Source organism: Alnus glutinosa, chromosome 1, assembly GCF_958979055.1.
Source record: "Alnus glutinosa chromosome 1, dhAlnGlut1.1, whole genome shotgun sequence".
Classification (NCBI taxonomy): Eukaryota; Viridiplantae; Streptophyta; class Magnoliopsida; order Fagales; family Betulaceae; genus Alnus; species Alnus glutinosa.
This window is the reverse complement of record NC_084886.1, coordinates 11601369-11619974: the sequence shown is the minus strand read 5'-3', so window position 1 is coordinate 11619974 and position 18606 is coordinate 11601369. Positions and strand designations below refer to the sequence as shown.

The 18606-nt window shown below is 38.6% G+C and overlaps 1 protein-coding gene across 1 annotated transcript; it reads left to right on the top strand.

Annotated features, from left to right (window-relative positions):
• The first annotated feature begins 582 nt into the window (after positions 1-582).
• On the top strand, positions 583-7878 carry LOC133869366 (uncharacterized). Its single transcript, XM_062306382.1, has 9 exons — positions 583-2877; positions 2967-3308; positions 3408-3494; positions 4707-4859; positions 5208-5371; positions 5447-5594; positions 5825-5947; positions 6072-6159; positions 7666-7878. Exons 1-9 carry the CDS (start codon positions 583-585, stop codon positions 7851-7853), a joined length of 3588 nt encoding a protein of 1195 aa, XP_062162366.1. The 3' UTR covers positions 7854-7878.
• The last annotated feature ends 10728 nt before the right edge of the window (positions 7879-18606 follow it).

Sequence of the window (18606 nt, the reverse complement as noted above, 5' to 3'; positions counted from 1 at the left end):
TTTTTCTTTTCTTTGTTGCTATATTTATGATGTTGCATTACTGGGTTCCTTGTGGTCATTTCATTATTTTGATACATTGATCATCGATGATTTGATGCCATGCATATTTTTGCAGAGTGGAATCTATAAGTTCCTTTGTGGAATTAAGGCAAAAACCCATCTGATGGATTGATTGTACGAGAAGCATGTGAACTTGGGGGCCAAGAATTTTTCTTCTAATGTATATATAATGGAGTAAATATATATTGGGGACTCTTTGAATTGCCTGGTGTCGAAGGTTTGAAGCTATAGGGAGATCCATTGAATGTGGATCTAATGTTGAAGATTGGGAGATGATGTACGTGACCCTTTAAAGAAACTGTACAATATCTGACATTTATGCCATTCTTTTTGCAAATGAAGGTTCTATAATGGAATTAAGCCTTTGAAGCTTATTTTATGATATTTGAGCAAGTCAATTGGTTGAGTTTGTACATATTAAAAGAATTGTTTGAAATTTGGAGAAACTTGTAGAGGCATAGAGGAAGTAAGGCATTAAAGGCCAGAGTATGTTCATTTGAAGCTACAGGACAAATTGAGACAATGACTAGTGAAGCTCCTAGTACTTCAGGCCAACAGTTCTTCAAAGATACAGCGTATGTTCTGTCAAGTGGCAGAATTGCTGCAGAGAGAAATGAAAATGATATTTGCACACAGACCGGTGAGGAATTTTCTACTGAGTTTCTGCGGGATCGTGTTGCTTTGAGAAGATTGCAAGTGATATCTGAAGGGGAACAACACCAGCCAAAGAGACTGGGTTATAAGTTTAACCAGAACCATCAGCTGGTTTATGAGGATCTCACTAGCATTCTTGGGATGCAGAGATTTGATTCTGAATACAGTTCGGAATTCTCAGAGTTAGTTCCAGGGACTGGATTTGGGGCTGAAGCAGAGAGCAAGGCTTATTCTGATAATATAAACAGATGCCACTGGGAATATGGTGCAATTGGGCAAGTTTCAGGTAAGTTTGCTGATGAGAGTAACCCTGATCAAGTAACTCCAGAACCAAGTCCTCCGCCTGTATATGTGGCGGAGTCCCCTCATTCATACTATCCTTATGGGCCAGAATTCTCAGGAGGTTCTTTCTCTGGCAAAATAAAAGTTCTCTGTAGCTTTGGGGGAAGAATATTACCAAGGCCAGGCGATGGTAAGCTTAGATATGTGGGTGGAGAGACACGGATTATATCCATCAGGAAGAACATCACTTGGGAGGAACTCACAAAGAAGATTTCTGCAATTTGTAACCAACCTCATACAATCAAATACCAGCTTCCTGGTGAGGATCTCGATGCACTTATATCTGTTTGTTCATATGAAGATCTTTATCATATGATAGAGGAATATCAAGAGCTGGAAAGAATTCGGGGTTCTCATAGACTGCGGATATTTCTCGTATCTTCAAATGAACCTGAGAGCCCAAGTTCTGTGGAAGGAAGGGCTGCCCAGCCAAGTGATGCTGATTATCAGTATGTTTTTGCTGTTAATGGCACAGTGGACCGAAGTCCGCGGAAGAGCTCTAATGGGCAGAGTTTCACAAGCCAGACCAGCCAGTTCGGAAATACCTCAGATTATAGTCCAAATTTTCATAGAGACTCTCCTGCATCAGCATTTGCTTTGGAGATTAAGGATCGCAGTCCAAGTTCCTCAAATTTGGTGGGAATGTTCTCAAAGCCTGCTTCTCAGTTCTTAACTACACTTCAGATACCAAGAAAGTTATTCAACCAATCCCCTCCTATATCTCCAGTTCAGCATAGAGATCCTAAGAATTTTAATGTGCAAATTTATGGGGATCAAAAACGTGGTGATGGACATCAAAGCATTAGTCCATTTGTTACTGAGAAACTTCCTAGTGAAAACCCCTACTCTCTTGATGCCATGGGCTATTATAATAATCTTCCGCATGGGCCTCCATTGATGAATTACCATCATCCTAACGAATATTTGGTAGAAACTGACCAGGCTAACAAATCCCAAGACAGACACTTTTACCACCGTAGCCCCAGCCAAGACTTTGTGCATTCTCCATCATATTGTCAAAGTGATATTAATAACTATGAGCGAAAAATGCTTAAGGAAAGGGCATTCCATTCAGATAAGGTTGCCTCTAACCCTGATGATCTGATGGGCTTACAGTCGGGGCTTAATGATACAGATGTGTCTCATCACAAAATAATGCATGCATTCTCTGAATCACAGTTGCATGAACATGATGAGAGGTCCAATTGCTACTTCCCACTGTCCCCCTTGAGTACTGAGAGAGAAAAATCACCTTCACTGGCAATGTCAAATTTCCCCCCGGAATGGCGAGTTCAATGTGAAGAGAGAATTAATGAGAAACAGCAAATGAATAAATATGAGAATCAACCTACTTCCAAGATACCAGGAGATTGCAAGGGAAATGTTGAACTGGGTCAAGAGATGTTCAACTGGACAGATAGGAATATCACTTGTTCTGATCGAAACCAAAAACACCTAGAAAGAAATATTGAGGTTACATCACATGATAATGCCATGGAGCTTGAGAAGTTACCAGACCTTAACTATCTCCCCTGTGTTTGTCTATCCTCACAAGAGCAACAAAACCTCAGAGAAGGGATTTCTGTTTCATCAGTCATTTCTTCCAAAAGTTCTGGAGAAAGCATGAGAGAGCATTCCCGTGGTTACCGATTAGATGCAACGGCTTCCAAGCTCTTAATTAAAAGCCAGACTTCTGACAAGGATAAGCAGTGTGCTACAACAAAGACATTAAGTATTCAAGCAGTATCAGATGGGTACCCTGGACTACTACCTGTTGCATCTCAGGGATTGGATGACCAAGAATCCATGGACCCAAGCTGTGTAAGTATGTCTCCCTTTGCAGAAAAAAATTTCTATCCAAACTTTTTAACTTGTACGAGAATAAGACTCCTATGTATGCCTTATTTCAGAAGACAACCACAGGTGCTGTTTTGAGTGGAGAGGCTCCTCTCCGTGATATAGATTCCCTAAATCATCCGGACTACCAGGTTCAAATGGTGGGACTTAGCCAAACGTCTTATGAGGGAGCGAAGTTTGGAGAAGCTATCTATGACCAATCACAGTCGTCAGATAGTCATCCTGAACATAAGATGGAATCAGTAGTTATTGTTAAAGAAATAACTGATTGTATATTTGCTGGCATCCCCTTTTCGTCAAAGGTTGTGACACGTATGGAAGATGAGGCCTGTGATGATTTGCCATCTCCTAGAAAATCAGAAGCAGAGAATGCCACTTTGGGATCTGAATGCGAGGTAAAAAATCTCACTATGGAACTAGAGTTTAGTGGTTATCATGTTTATGATAATAAGTTAAGCGGTTGATCTGAGTTCCTACACTGCGTATATAAATAGGGTGTGAAAAGTAATGGCATAGATATGGATGACTCTATCAGTGATGCTGCTATCGCTGAAATGGAAGCGGACATCTATCGTTTGCAGGTTAGAATTGCTATATTCTAGATTTATGCATGAGTTAATATTGTTGTCCTTTCCTATCATGGGTGCTAGTTTCTCTCTTTACCATGCCTGGAAAATTAGGCTTCTTTTTTTTTTTTCCTTCTTGTGATTCCTTCCACATGAACTGGTGTGTACTGACTTGAACTTTCTAACATCATGTGGATGATGAGTGCAATTGGCTGTGAATTATCTTCATTAACCTGAATTTTTACAATCTTTTTATGAAAGTGACCGTTTCATTTTCTTTGTTTCATGAAAAGTTGGATGTTTGTGAAAATGTAGTATTTTCCTCAGGATTAGAAGTGATCCTAGTACACAGAGAATTAGAATAAAATCATATCAGCAAGTAAGACGAGTGGAATGAAACTGCTCTCCTATGGACGTAATCTTTACATCCCTTGAGATCGTACTATGGTTACCATGAGTGTTTCCTAACAGGTGGTGCTTCCCCCATATTTCCTATTTTACCATGGACTTTTTAAGCAGTCTATTTGTATGCTCATTTTACATATAGGGCTTAATCCAGGAACTTCCTAGATTCAGAATTGAACCCATGACCATCTGGTTCATATTGACTGGTGTCACTTTGCCAAGTAAATTGAAGCAACTGCTTTACAGTTTATACATATGGAATAATAATGACATCTAAATAGCTGTCTTTTTTAGAGTACTAAGAAAATGAAATGCTCCTGATGCATTATGACAGCCAAATACCATATGCCTTCTTAACTAGAATGGAGCTATTTTGTATTTTATATCCCCCTTGATTTACTGCTGTCATTTCTTTCTTCAATATTTATCTCTTTCTGAGTTTCATTTAACCATCTATCTTTAAGATATTGTCTTTAGAAACAATTTTTTTTTTCTGTACTTAATAAAGAAAATAGCTTGTGTCATGTAACAAAAGAAGTTATAACCTGATTACATAATACAGAACTACCAATTTCTTTTTCATTTTTGTCTTCACTGTATATGGTTGTCAGTGGTCATGGTAGATAAGAAAAATCAGATTTGCGTTAAACGACCCATAATCTGAAAATTACAACCCTATAATTTAAGATTGAAACTGTTCTCCTGCCTCTATATATCTTGATTTCTTCTCCTTCTTACAAAATTTATCTTTTGTTTTTAGCAAACAAAGAAGTAAAATCTACTATCTATGTTTAACTGTCTGCTTCATATACTGAAATGCAGATCATAATGAATGATGATCTTGAAGAACTGAAAGATTTAGGATCTGGTACATTTGGAACTGTATATTATGGAAAGTGGAGGGGGACAGATGTTGCTATTAAGAGAATAAAAAAGAGTTGCTTTTCAGAGAAATCATCAGAGCAAGACCGACTGGTGGGTACTAGAATCATCAGCATTTGAACTTCTGAAATTCTGCTCTGTCATAGCTCTTCTGATTTGGATAGTTTTTTTTTCATACAATTTCTTACTATGTACAGAAGTTTTAGCCCGGAGAAAAAAATAATAATTGTAAAAAAAAAAAAAAAAAAAAAAAAAAAAGAAGAAGAAGAAGAAGATTTTGAACTTAAATTAACTTCTCGATGACTTGAATGGCATTACTCTTTTTTTTCTCGAGCACTTGATTGGTATTACTTGGTATAAATATATATCTACTACATTATAAAAGTTGGTATTATAATTTTTTTGGATGAAAATTTCAACTCCATGGTCTTGTACGTACAGACTAAAGACTTCTGGAGAGAGGCACAGATTTTGTCAACTCTTCACCATCCAAATGTGGTAGCATTCTATGGGGTAGTTCCTGATGGGCCTGGAGGAACGTTGGCAACTGTAACTGAATATATGGTGAATGGATCTTTGAGAAATTCACTATTAAAGAAAGATAGGTGAGTTGATCATACTTATTTCTTCTCTTTCATCCTCTAAATAGATTTACGAAATTCTCAAAATTCTTCCTGCAGGGTGCTTGATCGTCAAAAAAGGCTCATAATTGCAATGGATGCAGCTTTCGGCATGGAGTATTTGCATTTGAAAAATATTGTTCATTTTGATTTAAAGTGTGATAATTTGCTAGTCAATTTGAGGGATCCTGAAAGACCTATTTGCAAGGTAATTAATAGCAGAGCAACATTTTGATTAACCCAACTGTTTTTTTATATCCCTCTTCATGGTGGATCCACTTATAATTACTAGATTTTTTTTATTATTATTATTTTCTTTGAGGTCTTCATTATTTAGTGTTTCCTACATGATTTATTTTTAGTTGACTAAATAGAAACACGTTTTATGATATATAGAAGCATTGTGTGACTCACCTGGGCATGTTACCTGCTTTGCAGGTTGGGGATTTTGGGTTGTCCAGAATTAAATGCAACACATTCGTCACTGGTGGTGTTCGAGGGACCCTTCCATGGATGGCACCAGAATTACTAAATGGCAGCAGCAGCAGGGTCTCTGAGAAGGTTTGGAACTTGGAATAAGCCTATTATCATCCACCATGGAGTTTTAAGACTGTCTGAATCAGAATCATTTATGTCCTGAAGAAAGTAATAACAAGGTCTTTGGTGTTTTTGTGTTCTTTTATAGGTTGATGTTTTCTCATTTGGTATTGTCTTGTGGGAGATTCTGACTGGTGAGGAGCCATATGCTAACATGCATTGTGGTGCTATCATAGGTAAGTTCCAACCCAATTGTTGTGTATTTTTTCATCAAAGTTTTAGTTCCATACCATCTTAAGAGAGCTTTGTTTAAACTACTGCAAGTTTCAAAGTGCATACTTAGGTATTCATTAATAACTACTTCACTTTCTTTCTTCTTTTCTAACGAGGAAAGAGTTTGCTCTTGAGTTTTTTTTCTTTTTGGATCGTTGTTGAATTATGTTCACAACTCCACATATGCTATTCTCCAATCCTTAGGAGTAACATTGTTGTTGTGTTGTTGTTGAGCCTAAGGATATCTGGTGGTTATTATAATTCCTCAGTCAATTTAAAAACTGCATTGGTTAATGATTCTGGATATACTAAAATTAATAGCTCTTATTTTCTTGGGTTAAGTTATGGACTGTCAACTGTGTATGTATTTTATGAATTATATCAAAATAACATACTCTTTTTGGAGATCTCATATATAAAGTTAGGGTTAGGATATCCAGCAATTAAGATGAGTTTTAGTTGCCCATTTTGGAGATCCCGTATATACAGACAGAGTAGAAGCATGACTCTTGGGCATGTAACTTGTATAAAGTTTCTCTCAAACTTTTTTTTCTACCCAATTGACTTTTACTCCATCTCTTTAGCAAAGTGCAAAATGCAAAGCCCATTGCCTGTGCGTGAGTCACGCAAGCGGCTAGCCCTCTTCTCCATCACTCATGTTATAGTTAAAATGAGGAGAATAACTTATAAAGGTGTTGGCTTCATTATCTTTAGCCAACGTGGGACAAACGTTTTCTCCAATCCATTCACTTCAAAACTTTGGATTGAAATAAATGATGTAAATCCTTCCGATCTATGCACTTAAACTTTGGATTAAAAGTCATTTCATAATTATTTGAAATACCTCAAATAAATAATTTTAATTTATTTTATTTAATAAAATCTAACTGACTTAATGAAATAATGCTGAGCATTAGGACATATCATCTTCTCCCCCCTCCCTCCCCCTCCCTCCTTTGCTTTGGTATAAGAACCATTACAGGATAATAACCTTATTTGTTTAAATTTCTTCCAATATGCATCCGTAGACACTATCCTGGTGCTGTTCAGCAGCATTTTCAAAATTTTGGTCCAGCATTGGTTTTTGTTCTTTCATGAAAATAAACAAAAATTGAAAAATAAAAATAAAAAATCGTGTGGCCTTTTGAAACCTCAACCATCCAATGTGAAATGGATCAAAGCATATTTGAAATTTTCAGATAACCAATGTATTCCAAAACATGATCTCCAAACCACATAAAGTATACATATTTTATCAGCCAGTTGTAGACAACTAGGTTATATTTCTAAAAGTTTGGTTTTTCTGTTAAATAAGTTAATCCATTTCTATGTCATATTTCTTGAACAGCCCCATTATGTTCTTGAAAATGCCTAATTTGCTAATTATACTGCGATCTTTACTAGCCATCATGCAACCTTCATTCAGTGTGGCTCTGTTATGATTCTGATGACCACTTTTTGTCATGAAGGAGGTATTGTAAATAACACCCTCAGGCCTCCAATTCCAAAACGTTGTGATCCCGAGTGGAGGAAGTTAATGGAAGAGTGTTGGTGTCCTGATCCGGCAGCCAGGCCATCATTCACAGAGATAACAAGTAGGCTACGTGATTTGTCAACTGCCCTCCAGAAAAAGCGACATAGTCCTGCCAATAGATAAACCCAAGATCCTCATGTAAGTCACACTTACAAAACCCAAAAATAAACAATCAATAATTTTTTATTTTTTATTTTTTTTTCATACATCGAGTCTGAAAAGTATAGCTTCATACAAGCCACTGATGTAGAGATTCAACCTGTAGATTGATAGCACAGATGAGATCCAGGTATCTATGTTCTTTGTACTTCTCTACTTGTTTATTTTACTGAGTTTGAAAAACCTGTAACATTTTGTACACAGTAGAAATACTATTAGAAATGTCAAGAGTTCTTTGTAAAATTCTTTTAGTTTAGTAACTTTATTTACTGAAAATTATGGGGCTGCGTGTCTTTTTTATCGAGCTTTTATAAGGTTGCATTTGGAGTGAGTATGGAAGTTCTTGCTGTCATTTCTCAGTTTGTGACTACTGATGCATTAGAAGGCAAATGTTGTATACGATGAAAATATGAATAAGAACTTTTTTGATCAGAGAAGTCCTGTATAATTCTCCTGTGTGTGGAGGTTTAGCATTACCCTGACAAGCTACTAGATTTTGGCCCCAGCATCCAAGAGAGAAATTTCTTCAATTTATGAAATGTCGAGTGTAATAGTATAGAAGTGAGTCCAGAAGCACCCAAATAAGAGCCTAAATTCACTGGAGTGCATAATTTAGAGTACCCCACACATCTCCAACCTAGAAAACCAGCTTAGGTGCCCTTAAGGCTGTCTGAGCACAAAGTTGATGAGCCTTGCCATGGACAGTATTATTATTTAGAAATAAGAAGTGCAAAGAATTAAAGTATTAATTAATACTATTTCTTATCAATTTAAACTCTTGGGATAAGTGATAATTTAACTTAAGATCATAGTAGAAGTCTTGAATTCTATTAATGAGCAACACATTTTCTGCAGCATTGAGTGTTGCTAGAACTGAAGCGTTGAGCATTGCTGAACGTTTCAGCAAACGTGCTGCAGAACATCAAACGTTCTTCATTCAGCTCTTCTTATCTTCGTTAACAAGTTCGAATTCTAACTATACAGTTTACTCGCAATTTCAATTAAATATTAACCACTGAGGACACGCATTTTAGACGAATATGACGTAGTCGAGAGGGTCAAGTTCCAATATTTTCTCTATTATTCTAAAGTGATGTTGTGTTGTACTTGCACAAAATGATCCACTATGGTGGTCAACCATATTGTAGTGCTTTCTTTGTGGCTGAATTTGGATCGAAGAACTTGGAGCTGTTTCAGCATTTCACACCTAATAGCTTGGCTGACATGAAGGTATTTTATGCAATATATATATATATATATTGAAGTCGGTAGTGGGAAAGAAGATTAATGAAGATAAGAGTAAACAAAAGATGGGAGCCTTTTTACCTCTTTGTCTAATGTGTGCTTCACTGCTTCTCATATTGCCGAAGCACCTTTAATTGTCCCCCTGAAAAAAGGGACCGGACGAAAAAAACAGTAAAAAGTAAACAGATAGAGATAATGATAAATTTAAAAAACAATTTACTTCAAGAATTATTGGATTGCTTTAAGAATTATTGGATTGCTTTTATTAAGTCATACTCCAGGTGTGCATCCAATCACAAAGTCAAACCCACCGATGTCAAATCGAATGGTTGGTAACAATTGTGGTTATTGTAGTGGTCATTATCAGCCCTTCACTCGCCTCTTATTCTTCTTTTTTACGTGCTGTCACGATTTAATCCAACTTTTGTGATATTCCAGCTCACTTGAAGAAACTCCGGTCTTTTCTTACTGTTTCGACATTCATTTTCAGAAAAATAATTTTAGCTAGAAACATCCTTTGGCGTTTGGCTGATAAATAAAATAGCGACGGCGGACAATGAGCGTTTATAATGAAAAAACGACCAGCAACTTTCGATGACTTTCGATGACAGCAGAAAATAAACTGTGAGAAAAAACGTGTGCAATAAAAAGAATCTCAAACTCGAAAGATTAAATAAACTTTTTTGAGACCATCGTTTTCGGTAGCTACAGACATCAGGATCTTCTCCAGTTGCTTTCAACCGAAAATGAGCCGGTCCTTGTGTATAAAGGGCATAATTGTAATTTTATACTATGTGAAATTACAATCTTACTCTTGTGTATAAAAGACCAACTCCTCTCCGATTTAAAGTGACCGGAGAGAATCTCTTTCCAGATTTTTCGGGATGATAAAGTTTGGTGGGAGAAAGTAGGAACTAGAAAGGAATAGGTAGGGAAAGAACAAGTAACCAATTCACCAATCTACCGTGCAAAGATGTGAATGAACAAAGTGACAGCATTTGCAAAGCTTGTCGTATGTATATATTATTGTCAGTTGTCAACTCCAATCCGCAGCCAGGCGTGCCTCTTTTGCATCTTTGCACGGTAAAGACTAAGATCGTCAAATTATTATTTTAGATATTTATTTATAAGAACTTGATATTTGCATTATAGGTGCACAACAGGAATACAACACTTTTTCATATAGGGTGGACTTCACACACTGAGACCTATTTTCATGTGAGGGAGTGTTGTGCCCCTGTAGTGTAAATAATATTTTTCTTATTTGTATTGAATTTTATTGTTAAAATTAATGGAAAGTACCTCAAAACTGACACGTACGGTAAGAACGTGAAATATTAATAGCCATTTTTCGATTTTAAATATCCGATTATCCTTTGGCATATTATTTTTTAGCACGTGCAAGTCACTTCTAAATTATTTCTCATTCTTTTTATATCAATGTTTAATGGACGATACAAAATAAAGATGGAACTTGGAAATATGGAAAAGGATAATAATTTGAAGAGTTTAGGTTTAGTGAAAGACAACGATGTGACTCTCACATGTCTCCTGTTGGCTTTAGTGAGCTAATGAACTTTCGACCAACGAATTGTAAATGAAGTCTTCATCTCCGATGATAATTTGCTGCCATTTTCCATCAATCCATCCAACTGTCTCCTCTGTGACACATACCAAAACGTGCCCAATTGCCAAAATGATAAAAAGCAGTTGCAAGAAACATTATGGGCTTATGGCCTCATCCTATCCTTAATGTCACGCATTATAAAAGCATAGCAATAACTTAATTAATCCCCACCCTCAAAAAAATAAATAAATAAACTTTTGAATTTTTGTCAATAGGTCAACCTATATCATGCAAGGGGTTTCATTACTCATGCTATTAAACATACAAACTAAAATGAACAACAGTTGTCGCAACTCTCCTCTTCTTTCCCTCTTTCGGAATAATTGCACCACTAATTCTTGGGGTATGCCATAGTTACGAATCACTCCCTATGGTTTAAAAAGTTCATGAGAGGTCCTTGTAGTAAAGTATAATATCAAATTGATCCCTAGAGTCAAATTCCATTAAAAATTTTGACAGATTTTGTTAAATGTCACGTCAGCGCTATATCAAACCAATAAGATGGAGACACATGTCCATCTTGACAAAAAAATATAAATTTATTAAAAAATAAATAAATAAACTTTTAAAAAAAAAAAAAAAAAAAAAGGCGCCACCCCTGGCCACCTCTTGGGGTGGCCATTGGACCACCCGTAGAAGGTCCAGGGGTGGCCTTCAAGAAAAATTAAATGGAGTTTAATTTTAATAAGTGTGTGTGAATAGTGTGCAACAAAATATTAAATGCAGAAATTAAAGGAAACAAATATTTTGTTGACGAAATAAAAACTCAATTAAGAGAAAAACTACTGCGGGGCAGCCAAACCCAGGATATCTACTATTCACAAGACAAAGGTAGTTACAAAGTAGTAGCACTCACATACCCCTGATGCAATAGTCGTACCTTGAACTCTAACGTGTAACCCAACACAAACGCCTCCCAACCAGGTCTCCTACCTGAAGGGGTCTTCAATGGAATCATTTACCTTAGGGCTAACCCCTAAGATAAACTTCAGATTAAGCACAGCAACAACACACACAGCAACAGCACACACAGCAACGGCTTCAGAGAGATCAACTCAGCTCAATAATCTCACAATATAGCTCTCTAAGCACTAATGGAATTCAATACCGAATTCTTGCAATTCTCAAGCCTAGGGGCCTCTATTTATAGGATGACAGTTCAAATGAGCGTCTGGCTTGATAAAACTGGACGCTGTCCGGACGGTGGTCATAGGCCGTCCGGACGAACAACTGTGCGACCGAAATTCTGAAAATTTCACTGAAAATCATTCATGTTTGAGAGCCGCGTCCGGACGGTCGCACATTCGCTGCAAGTAATTTCAATATAGAGGCTTCACGCGTCCAGACCAGGAGGATGGTCGTCCGGACGATTGATCTGATGCACGCAATTTCCATATTTGATACACGCACGTCCGGACCATGATGACTTGCATCTGGACGTCTGGATTTGAATTGCAATACTTGCCTTATGGATGAGCGCGTCCGGACGAAAATCTACGTCGTCCGGACGGTTACAGCAATCTTCCCATATCTGTGTTTTGGAAAGAAATTCTGAAGCTTGATCGAACACTGAGGGTCGTCCGGACAGGCTGCTGAATCGTCCGGACGGATGCAAGCTGGAGCAGTTCGAAGCTTCTCGACACAGAGGAAGGTTCGGACAGGAATCCACGTCATCCGGACGGATGATGCTTTAGTCTGATGTGAGTCCGGACGGTATGACACGTCGTCCGGACGGCTGATGCTTTGGACAGCTGGGCGTCCGGACGGTATGTGACGTCGTACGGACGGCTGGCAGGGAGCCAAATTTTTCTGACTTGCAAACTGTGTAGAATCTTCTGGAAACACTTCTGAATAGCAGAATCCCTGTTAAAGAGCATCTTTACAAGGAAGTGATTTTGTCCAACAGAATGCGGCCAATTTCAAACTAACATAGACCACTGGGGGTGGTTGCATGCCACCCTTGGCCACTAGGGGTGGCCGCACGCCACCCCTGGCAGCCACTGGGGGTGGCACGCGACCACCCCCATTGGCTAGGAGTTATGAGCCTACTTGGTAGAAAACATAAAAGATAGAATTAAAAAATTAAATTAACACTTCGAGGGGTCAGGCCTCCTATTCATTGCTTTTTGAAATTTATGATAACTTCATTCATATCAACTGCTAGTTTAAATACTAGCTAAATTACAGCCTAAAATACCCCCTAACTGAACGTGCATGACAACCACCTACAATGGCGCACACTCCTACCCACTAACACCATGAAATATCACTAAACTACCTGCTGTAACCATGTTCCAACTGCTTAGGAGAAGTGGGAGAAGTGGTAACATCATTTTAGGGAAATAACTAACTTAACAGAACATAAACACGACAGACTAGAAACATAAGCTAAATAACACTATCTGAAACAAACACACACGTGCACCCTACGAAATGGCACCCAGCTCTCTTCAACTTCCTTAGTCATCCTTATTTATTCAAACAAGTGTCCTCCTTGTGAGTTAGATAAACTCCACTTGTCTTATGTTGAACAGCACTTGAACACTCTAGACATTCAGACTTCAGACAATTGTGCACGTAACACGGCTTCCCTGTTTAGAGGACCTTGCCCACAAGGCCAGTGAAAGAAGACCAAAGCTCCTCCATATCTTCCCAAGTCGCATTTTGCTCAGAAGTTCCTTTCCACTGCACCAGCACTTTGGTTCCCGCATGATTCCCTTTTTTCTTCAGACGTCACTCCAAGATAACTTCAGGTTCGAGAGCTATGGCTCCATCGGAAGTAATAATCAAAAGATCAGGCAGTGGCTGAATTCGTTCTCCCAATTTCTTCTTGAGCTGAGACACATGGAAGATGGGATAAATCTGGGATCCGGTAGGAAGTTCCAGTTTATAGGCAACCTCCCCGATCTTCTGGGTTACTTGAAAAGGGCCGTAATATCGTGGGGACAGTTTGAGGTTCCGACAAAGAGCCACTGACATTTGGCAATATGGCCTGATAAGTCTTGAATTATTCGATTCAAGACCCCTTAATTTGCATTTGTTAGACCTAGTTTGTGTTGTATATATAACGTTTTGTTGTAGTTTTGTTTTATGTCTTATTTTCAGGTCTTAGTTGAAATCTAGTTCAAAACACTTGAATTAGACCTGAAAATACATCAAGGGCAATTTGGTCATTTCCAGAGTTCGAGGCTGATCCTGAAAAGATGAAAAATCGTCCAAGGCATTTCGATCGATCGATTATTTGTACAGCCAATAATTCGATCGATCGACTTTCAGTCGACTCAACTTCGATCGATCCAGATGCGATCGATCGATTTTCAGAGCAACATATTTTCGATCGATCGACATTTATTTGATCGATCGACTTCGCATCTTCCAGAAGGTCCAGATATTTCCAAATCTTTGTGCGATCCAAATCAAAAGTTGAGTTCTATGGACAGAAATGGACGGCGACCAGCTCTGAATACTTGGCTAGAATTAACTCTTGTAGTCTTTTTGTAAATCCAATTTCCTATATATATGGAATTCGGATTTAGGTTTAGTTTATGCATCTTTTGGGGATTTCGGATTTTCTCAAGTGTATCAACTTAATTTCTTGTATTTTTAGTTTCCTTTGATGCAACTCTCTGGACCGAAATCCAGAGAGCTTAATTCCTTTGTTGTTCTTCCTTTAAATTTCATGTTCTAGTTTAGTTTTGTATTTTATTTTCTAGTCTTTCTTGTAATCCGAATTTCTTAAGTTTTAATCTATTGTTTTAGTTCATTTTCTTCTTGTTCCTTTGCTGTTTTCATTAATTTTCATGCTTAGATTAGATTCAATTATGCATAGCTAAATTAGTTCTTAGGATTTGATCAAAATCCTCTCCAAAAAACTATGAAGTGCTCTTGATGTTCTTAGGATTTTCTAGATGTGTTTGATAATATTGAAAGGCTAGAGGACCTCAAAACCCATGCTAAAAGGTTTTGTTATCTATATTCCAATCTACTTATTCATGAAAAAGTGATTTGCTTGTCTATGAGTTTTCTTGGATTCTTGAGTAAAACCAACATTCTTGGAAACAAGAACGATGTCTTTTGCAATAGTTCTATTTGACATGATGTGTGTTTACCTATTAGAGTCACCTTATAGGGTATGCTAGGGAATACCGGTCGTTTCATACCTTTGGTAGTGTAAAATGTCTTTCCATTGTAGTTTAATCTTTACATGGAATAGATCGGTGTGAAACTAGATACCTATTAGGGTTTTCACGTATTATGTATATTTATTATGATGTTTTATAGAGTAGTAAGATAGGGAGCATTAATCACTTCACACCTTTGGTTGTGTAAACATTTTTCAATTGTAGTTTAAATCTTTATGTGGAGTTGTTTAATGTAAAACTAGGTATTTTACATTACGTCTTAACTAAAGTATTTTCATGTCGAGGTCGTCGTAATGGTTGACGCCCATTACGCGCTCATATCATGCATGCTAGGAAGATCCATATAGAATTTAAGCATTTCATCGGTTGAGGATTGGATAAGATCAATACCTTAAGTTTCCTTTAAGTTTGTTTTCATTTTTCGCTTTCATTTCTTCACTTTACTTGTTGTAGCTTCAATTCTACAACATTTACTTTTGCTTTCTTTTCCAAAGTTAAGTTACATACACTCTTTAAGTATTCCGTTACACAAAACAACCTTAAATCTCGGTAGTTCGATAACCCTTACTATAGTACAATTGATTCGTACTATTGCAAAGTGGTTCAAACGTATAAATTTAAAATTCACGTACGTGTCGTTGAGACATGTACCAGGGCCAGAGGCAAAGGAAGACCCAATCTCCCACTGCAAATTCTCTCAAAGTTCGGTGTTGATCAACAAACATCTTCATGCGAGCCTGTGCATCTTGAAGGTTCTCTTGAAGAAGCTTTAGGATGAAATCCCTACTTTTCAATTCATTCTCCACTGCCTGCACTTTGGTCGACCTGTGCTCAAAGGGCATCATTCGAGGAGGAGGGTATCCATATACAACTTCAAAGGGGGATAATTTAGTGGAGGTGTGCACGGAAGTATTGTAAGCCCATTCAGGCAAGGAAAGCCATTGCATCCAGTCCTTAGGCCGATCCCCAGTGAAGCATCATAGGTAGCTCTCCAATCCCTTGTTCATGACTTCAGTCTGGGGTGGTATGCGGAGCTCCTCAATAGGTCTGTACCAGTAACCTGAAATAGTTCCCTCCAGAATTGGCTGGTGAAAGTTGGATCGCGGTCACTAACAATCATCCTTGGAATCCCATGTAGCTTGAAGACGTGCTCCATGAACAGCTTGGCTACTGAGCTTGCTGTATACGAGTGGCTCAAGGGAATGAAATGAGCACATTTGCTCAACCTGTCAACAACAACCAACACAACATCCTTTCCTTGAGAGTGTGGTAATCCCTCAATAAAATCAATACTGATCTCAGTCTAGATGTGCTCCGGGATTGGTAATGGTTGAAGCAATCCTGCCAAATGGATGTTTTCTGTCTTATTGCGCTGACAAATTTACATTCTTTGATGAACCGCTTGACTTCTTGCCGCATTCCAAGCCAATAGAACTCCTTCTTTAACCTTGAGTAAGTTTTCTGGGTCCCCATATGTCCAACTAATGGGCTACTGTGAAATTGTTGCAGGACCTGCTACTGGAAAGCATTCAGAGTCCCCAAATGGATTCTCCCTTTGTAGAACAGTAGCCCTTGATGGAACTGGTACTTCACTGGGTCCAAGTCGCCTTGCTGGAACTATTGGATGAGCTGCTGATCCTCTGTATAGCTTCAGGTAAGCTCCCTGGTCCAAGATGGTTGTAAGATGTTGATTGCTTGGTTGGGCAAGTTATTTGCTTCCTTTTCCCCTCTATTTACTGGATAAGTAGTTTCTGGGTCGATTTCTGGACAATCCCTTCTGGACAGTGCATCTGCGGCTCGATTCTCCCTTCCCTTCTTATATGCCACTATGAAATCAAAACCTAGGAGCTTGGATACCCATTTCTGTTGAGCAAGAGTGCCAATCCTTTGTTCCAGCAAGTATTTTAATGCCTGCTGGTCAGTTCTCACCTTGAAGTTATGGCCCAGTAGGTAGTGCCTCCATTTCCTGACTGCCATAACCAAAGTCAGCAGTTCTTTTTCATAGGTAGATAAGTTCAAACTCTTACCTTTAAGTCCTTGGCCGAGATAGGCTAATGGATGCTCTGTCTGCATCAAGACTGCTCATATCCCTTCCCCTGAAGCATCACACTCGATGATAAAGGGTTTGGAGAATTCAGGTAGGTCCAGAATTGGGGGAGTTGTCATAGCCTCCTTGAGTGAGTTGAATGCTTAAGCTGCCCTATCATTCCACTTATAAGAATCCTTTCACACCAGGCTGGTCAATGGTGCAGCTATACCCCATACCCTTTCACAAACTTCCTATAGTACCCAATTAACCCTAGAAATCCTCTTAGGGCTTTGATGTTGTGGGGTACTGGCCAGTTAAGCATGGCCTCAATTTTAGTGAGATCAGCCTTCACCCCTTCTTCTGAAATGACATGCCCTATGTACTCTACCTCTTGGTACCCAAAGTGACACTTTGAAGGCTTTGCATACAGTTGGTGTTGTTGGACCAGCCCTAAAACAGCCTTTCAAGTGTTTTAAGTGGTCTTGTAGACTCTTCCTATAAATTATGATGCCGTCAAAGAACACTAAGACACACTTTCTTAGGTAAGGTCGAAATATGTCATTCATGAGACCTTGGAAAGTTGAGGGGGCATTAGTTAGCCCAAAGGGCATAACTAAGAATTCATAATGCCCTTCATGGGTCCTAAAAGCTGTTTTTGGGACATCCTCATCACGCATTCTGATTTGGTGATAACCAAACCTAAGATCTAGTTTAGAAAATATACCCGACCCATGTAATTCATCCAAGAGTTCATCAATGTTGGGTATAGGGTACTTATCTTTGATGGTGTTCTTGTTGAGGGCCCGGTAGTCAACACTGAGTCTCCAGCTTCCATTTGCCTTTCTCACTAGCAAAACTAGTGAAGAGTAGGGGCTTTGGCCCTTACAACTCCTGTGGCCAACATCTCTTTAACCAGTTTCTCTATCTCCTCCTTTTGATAGTAAGGGTAATTATAGGGCCTTACACAAGTCGAAAGAGCTCTTGCTGTCAAGGGAATTTTGTGGTCATGGCTCCTGGTGGGAGGCAGCCCTGAAGGTTCATGAAAAATGCCCTTGAACCCTTCCAGCAATTCTGCTATTGCCAGGTGCTGCAGCTTCTGTGATTGTGGGGTTTCTGCACCTATGAGCTAAAGTCAAATGCCCTTGTAGTCAACTCCTGTCTTCTTGGGTAATTGTTCTACCACCTCCAAGTTAGTTGCAGCAGGTACCAGCCCTTTTAGGAGAACCTTTCGAGGTGTGATAAGTAAATTTCATGGTGAGTTTAATGAAATCCCATAAGATAAGACCCAAGGTACTCAACCAATCCACTCCTAACACCATATCACAACCCCCATGAGTTAATAGATGTAAATTGGCTTGGAACTCATACCTTTGTAGATTGAATGTGACTGCCACATAGTATCCAGGGCAGGGGACTTTTTCTCCATTAGCCACCATCATAGTTAGTTGGCTCCTCTCCTCTGCAAATAGGTGAATCTTCTTGGCCAAGTGTTGATCCACAAAGTTATGGGTGCTTCCAGTTTCTATGAGGATCACTACTTGCTACTCCCCTATCTTGCCCATTACCCTTATAGTTTGTGGGGTTAGTGCTCCTGCCAAGGCATGTAAGGAAATGCCTAGTAGCTCAGCCTCCTGAGGTTCAATTTCTGTTTCCTCCTCCTGTACTACCTCTTCT